This window comes from Pelobates fuscus, chromosome 4, assembly GCF_036172605.1.
Source record: "Pelobates fuscus isolate aPelFus1 chromosome 4, aPelFus1.pri, whole genome shotgun sequence".
Lineage (NCBI taxonomy): Eukaryota > Metazoa > Chordata > Amphibia > Anura > Pelobatidae > Pelobates > Pelobates fuscus.
The window spans coordinates 83,670,765-83,677,235 of NC_086320.1; the positions used below are offsets into that span (position 1 = coordinate 83,670,765).

The 6,471-nt window shown below is 41.9% G+C and overlaps 1 protein-coding gene across 2 annotated transcripts in view; it reads right to left on the bottom strand.

The window, feature by feature from the left end:
• ADHFE1 (alcohol dehydrogenase iron containing 1) overlaps nt 1-6,140 on the bottom strand; it is a 35,704-nt gene extending 29,564 nt beyond the window's left edge. The window contains exons 1-4 of one of the 2 annotated variants that reach the window (XM_063451347.1): nt 6,047-6,140; nt 1,471-1,587; nt 855-892; nt 244-281 (exon numbers count right to left, since the gene is read on the bottom strand). In XM_063451347.1, the coding sequence (XP_063307417.1) occupies nt 244-281; nt 855-892; nt 1,471-1,526 (132 nt within the window). In that variant the 5' untranslated portion in view covers nt 1,527-1,587; nt 6,047-6,140. Of the gene's footprint in view, nt 1-243; nt 282-854; nt 893-1,470; nt 1,588-3,288; nt 3,561-6,046 lie in introns of those variants that run through there. The other variant, XM_063451348.1, reaches the window with a different exon arrangement.
• Nucleotides 6,141-6,471: the final 331 nt, after the last annotated feature.

Sequence of the window (6,471 nt, forward strand, 5' to 3'; positions counted from 1 at the left end):
AGTTTAAGCATGCGTGGGATAGGCATAAGGCTATCCTAACTATAAGATAAGGCCAGGGACTAATGAAAGTATTTAGAAAACTGGGCAGACTAGATGGGCCGAATGGTTCTTATCTGCCGTCACATTCTATATTTCTATGTTTCTAGCCATGTTGCTATCCCTACAATGTTCCATTTACACAAACAACCCCCCATTATATTGGTTTTCTCTTACATGTAACTATTAAACATGTTACTAATTTACCTCAAATGCATAGTCTGTTGTTTTCCCCGCTGCAGGAGCTAGAAACAGAGCACAATTATTAGATCAAGAAACATTTTTTAGAGAAGAATTACATTTCTTATCATGTGCATTTATTATAAACATAACATGAGGTATAAGGTAAACATACCACGCTACTGCTATAGCATCTGAATGCATGCATATTGGCCTACACTTCCCATAAGCCACACCATGAACTTGCGTCTTGTAAAAAAGATTGGCATAGTTACATTTCTGATTTATTTATTTCCACCAATGTTCAGTCCTGTACAGATCCCATGCCTACAGCCTCGTTAGCATAAATTAATAATGCAATTTCATGCCTGGGTCCATAGCCAGTGCTGAACGGATAACATACTTTAACATGTAACCACAAGAACTATTTACACAATGAGGAACCTCCAAAGAAGAGGACATCTTCTAAATCCCAGTTTGGTAAGAATACATTCCAGATTAATAAAAGAAGTAGATACCAAAATCCCTGCCCCACTAGTGATTCAGCATTGCACAAATAAAGGGTTTTGTTCATTACACGGTAAATTCAGTTTGAGAACCATCAATATAAAGCTAAAGATATTAAAGAAAGACGTTACCTTGAGAATAGGTGTGAGAGTGGGCTGGGCACTTGCACCTAAAAATCAAATGAGAAAATAATAGACAGCATTCTTGTAGTTTGAGGTCCCAAGCTGTAAACTGTAAAAGCAATCTCGACATAAAACGAATTTGAATGTATATTGTAGGCATGTGATCTATATAATAAGCTTAGTTCTCCCTTGAGTAGTGGTCTACGGATCACTCTGAAAATTACTGAAATGAACAGTTCTTTCGCTTTGCTATTAAATATTCTAATAGGAAAATTACTCTTACTAATTGGATATTACCTATGTACACGCAGGGAAAAACAAAAAGAAGACAATCCAGTTCTGATGCCATCACTATAGCACATCTAACAAACATTTGTATTGAAGATGGGTAGGGGACCACGTGAGTTCAAAGCTCAGCCAAGTCAGTGGATAGGTTGTCCACATGCACCCAGAACACCTCCTGAATAAGTGGATCCATTGACAATTAAACAGGTAAGGCATCAGAAATAAGAAAAATATGGAGTCATCTTTCTGAATCCATCATTAAATCATTACTACAGCTGACTCCCTACTGTACAGTAAATTATTTTTACATTTTTTTTATTTAGCAATGTTTATAACTTACGATGCTCGCTGCAATAGCTTTAACAGATGAATCACCTGGTCTCGTCCCGCACTCATTGTGATGCAGTATTAACGGCTGCAGCTTTTTTACAAGGAATATGGAATGAGGAGTAGACACCTTTAAGGGAACAAAAAAATACTTTACAGACTTATAGCAAATAATTCCGGTATGAAGAGCCATATCAAATTACAGTAGCATCGAGGTTTGTGAACTGACGCTCAACTAGATCGTATGTGATACATTTTAATGCATTCCATATTTCCATGATGGTCTCTAAGATAAATGCAGCTTAGGCTGGCTGAGAGTGATAGGTAATATGGTCCACATAGTCCCACTTTGCCGCTGTTAAAATTACACTCAAAGTAGTATAACTCACTTTAGTAGCTAGGTTGCCTAAAGTCAACGGTTTGAAATAAAGCAGGGCTTTTTCTGGGGCCCAGTGACTGCACCATCCTTAGCCACACTGATAATGCAGAATTATCACTTCCATATTATCAATGTCAAATTTATCAAATTGAATGACACTGATTGGTTTAAAGAAATGGTAGGCAACCTTTGGTACCTTAGATGTTGTGGACTACATCTCCCTTAATGCTTTTATAGCCATAATGAGGTCCATAACACCTGGAGTGCCGACGGTTGCCTACCCTTAGAGCATTGGATTAACCAGCCAGCAGTATTCTCAATAAATGAATAGCTTACAGGTTGGAAAAAATAAACAACAGTGACAATGTGAAAGTGTTATTTCCATATTATCATTGAGGCTGAAGAGGGGATAGTCTCCAGGCACTCGGAATAGCTGTTGTTAAATGGCTTGACATTCAACAGGTGATAGTGTTGGAACTCTCTGGGCAACATAAGTACTACAGCGAGCTGTAGTGGTTATATTGCTTGGGGTGTCACTGTACCCACTGTAAGAGCTGGATTACTTATAAGGTGGCATAGGCAGCTGTCTACAGCCTTTTATCTGGGCATGGAGCTGCAGCTGTTCGGATGCCCTCCAAAAGCTATCAAACTATTTCCCTGCTCAGCCCTGTGCCCCTTCACCACATCGAGGGAGCTTCAAGGTCTGCACCTCTATCAGGTGCAGATCACCTTAAGAGCTCTCTCGCGGTAAGCTCTTATTTAGCATATGTTTATAGAGTCAGTGCTCTGATTCATTAACTGGGCACCAGACAGAGAGTTGACTTTTAAGTCAACCAATCACAGCGCTCCCGCTGAGCACTTAAAGTGTGGAAAAGCCTTTATAAAAGTTTTCACTGCCCTTAATGCTCAGTCTGAGTGGAACACTAGATGGCTCACATGATTTTTACTCTTTCCTGAGTAATTTTATGAATGATATCTTTTTTAATTTTACTATAAACAAAAACCATAGCACACGTCTAGCATATAGACACATAGCACACCTAGACCTAAAGTGTTACTTCAAAAATTTGTATCAAGAGAGTGGAGACCACTGGCTGTAAGAGTTTGTGGCCTAAAGGTACGGGTGATTTAACCCCTTAAGGACCAAACTTCTGGAATAAAAGGAAATCATGACATGTCTCACATGTCATGTGTCCTTAAGGGGTTAAGGGCATGAAACGCGTTAGGACAGAACCAGGTTGTTTTTTTGTGATGTTTTCTCTGCACTTTGCACTGATTTATGCAACAAGTTATTTGGAATCATGAAGATACGCAGTGGCCACATTTAATAATATGGAGAGTTTCTGGATGTCATGCCGATGAATGATATTAGTAATTTGAGGCCCCGAATATCTACTGGCTGGCTTTTAATTACAACAGCTTATGACAGATATTAAAAAATAGGTTGTTTACTTCAGTCTTTACAATTATATTTTTGCATCTTCTTCTTGAAATGTAATTCTTTTAAAAGCTATGTGAAGACGATAGCCCCCTTCTTTTATGTTTTGTTTTTTTGTATCTGTCTTAAAAAGTAAAATATGTTAATTTATAGCTGCAGAGATTATCAAAAATTGCTGAAGTTCTAAGAGTTTCCCTTACAGCGGTAAGTCAGGTAGCCTTTAAATCTCAGTTGTAGGTCACCTGTGTGTTTGTATGGTACGTGACTCTGACAATAGCTGCACATAGCAGTGAACCAGGCTATTTGTAAACCGATAACAGCGACGATATCAGCATAACGGCACGTTACGTATAAACCATAGGCGTGCGCACGGGGTGTGCCGGGTGTGCCTGGGCACACCCTAATCCCCGTGGCACGCCTATGTATTGAGTCCTGCAGGAACAGCGTTCCTGCACTTTTATTTGAGCAGGAACGCTGTTCCTGCAGGCACTCAGCTCCCCATTCCTCCTCCTATGTTCCCCCTGTCATGGGGGAGGGGGGGCAGGTGGTGAAGGACCCCCACCCCCGGTCAAGCGCCGGTCTCCACTCAGCCGCGGCGAGGGAGCTGTGTGCTCTCTGCTTCCTCTCGCCGCGCGCTGTTTGCTGATGCTGGGAGCCGGAATATGACGTCATATTCCGGCTCCCAGCTACAGCAGACAGCCCACGCGGCGAGAGGAAGCAGAGAGCACACAGCTCCCTCGCCGCGGCTGAGTGGAGACCGGCGCCTGACCGACCCACTGGACCCCAGGGACAAGTCCACCAGCACTCCAGGTAGGGAGGCTGGGTGGACATTTTTTAATTAAAAAATAATAATTTGTGTGTATGTGTCTGTGAGTGATTGTGTCTGTGAATGTATGTATGTGTGTGTCTGTGAGTGAGTGTGTCTGTGAATGTATGTATGTGTGTGTGTGTCTGTGTGTATGTGTCTGTGAGTGAGTGTGTCTGTGAATGTATGTATGTGTGTGTATGTGTCTGTGAGTGATTGTGTCTGTGAATGTATGTATGTGTGTGTGTGTCTGTGTGTATATGTCTGTGAGTGAGTGTGTCTGTGAATGTATGTGTGTGTGTGTGTGTCTGTGTGTATGTGTCTGTGAGTGATTGTGTCTGTGAGTGAGTGTGTCTTTGAATGTGTGTGTGTGTGTGTCTGTGTGTGTGTGTCTGTGAGTGAGTGTGTCTGTGAATGTATGTATGTGTGTGTCTGTGAGTGAGTGTGTCTGTGAGTGAGTGTGTCTGTGAATGTGTGTAAGTGTGTCTGTGAATGTAGGTGTGTGTGTCTGAGAGTGTGTGTGTCTGTGAGTGTGTGTGTGTCTGTAGGTGTGTGGGTGTCTGTGAATGTATGTGTGTGCACGCGTATATATGTGTGTGTCTGTGTATGTGTCAGTCTGTGTGTGCACGCATATATATATATATATATATATATATATATATATATATATATACACACACACACACACGTGTATATTATTTCTTTTTGGGAGGTGGAAAAAAAGAGTTCCCACACTTTATTCCCCAGGACTTCACCGGAGATCTCCGGATCTCCCCTGTCGGCTCACGCAGAGTCGGCGCTATCTGAGTGCCGGCTCTGCTCTAAGCCTCCATGGGCTGGAGGGGAGATCAAAGATCTACCTCACCAGCCCACAGCAACATGGAGGGAGGCAGTAGAGGACCCGGGGAGCTCTAGACAGCAGCTCCGCCAGGTTCCTCTCACGAGATCTGAGCTATGCCACGGCAACACTCAGATCTCGCGAGAGTTAACTCTAGCCCCGCAGGCTAGAGTTCACTCTCCACTGGGCCACCAGGGATGGCACATGGCAGCAAGGATCCCCCCTCCCTATATAAGGTAGGGAGGGGGGATATTTACTAATCTGCCCCCACCTCCACAATCCCTCCAAACATACAGCCCGCACGCTCACACACACAGTACACTAACCGCACCCTCACAAACACACACAGCACCTTTACAAACACACAACACCCTCACACACAGCACACTAACAGCACCCTCACAAACACACACAAACAGCACCCTCACAAATACACGACACCCACACACATCACACAAACGGCACCATCACACGCACACGCACACATCACACAAACAGCACCCTCACACAGCACAGTAACAGGACCCTAACAAACACACACACAAACACCCTCACCCACATAGCACACTACCAGCACCCTCACACCACCCTCACACAGCACACGAGCAGCACACACATACACAGCAGTGTATGTGTGTGTGTGTATATGTGTGTATGTATGTGTGTGTGTATATATATATATATATATGTGTATATATATATATATATAACATAAATACACATGCGCCGTGTGTTTGTGTTTTAGGGTGCACACCCTAATGCAATAGGCTGCGCACGCCTATGGTATAAACTATTTATTCCATAAACACACACGGTGCTCTATGCAATGGTGCAAAGTTGTGATGGTTCTTAGAATTACCCTTTATTATCTACCTTGTATCTTTCTTACAGCTTAGGTTTATGTGTTCCCTTTACATAGTGCTAAGTGGTTTCATATTTCATGCACAGTGAAACTACCTTGCTAGAAGTCAATTATACAAAATTACTGATTATGTTCTAATAGCAAGTTGGCTCAGTGCAATACAATACAGCGTTTTTTTTATATGTTTGCCTAAAACAATTGGTGATTGCCTGCATTAAAACCAGCGTCAGTTCAGCAAGAGGATTTCAGCAATAGTTTGTTTTTTACCTTGTGTCGCTGTCTCTGTTTGGCAGGCCTGTGAATGTTGCTTCTCTCCCAGCATTCATTGGAGTACTGCTTTCAAGGCAGCAGTAACTGGATATCCTTCCGACTCCAGCCCAAATGTCCCTCCTCCACACTTACTGCCTAATGCAAACACTTCAGTGGCCAAAATGTTTAATTACAAAGTTATCTCTGTTAAAAATTAAAGCGCTTTTCAGAAGGGAAAGGGGAGGCTCCTGCACTGCATAAAAATGTAATACTGTTTTGGAAATTAAAAATATATAACAAAAACATGATGATAGGTTACACAGAGTTATACTAAACTAAATTTTAAATTTTTCTAAAAATCAGCTATTTATGGCTCATTTTTGAGATTTGGATTTTATTCTCTAAATTTCAAATTTTAATGGAAAACCGATTAAAAAGAGACA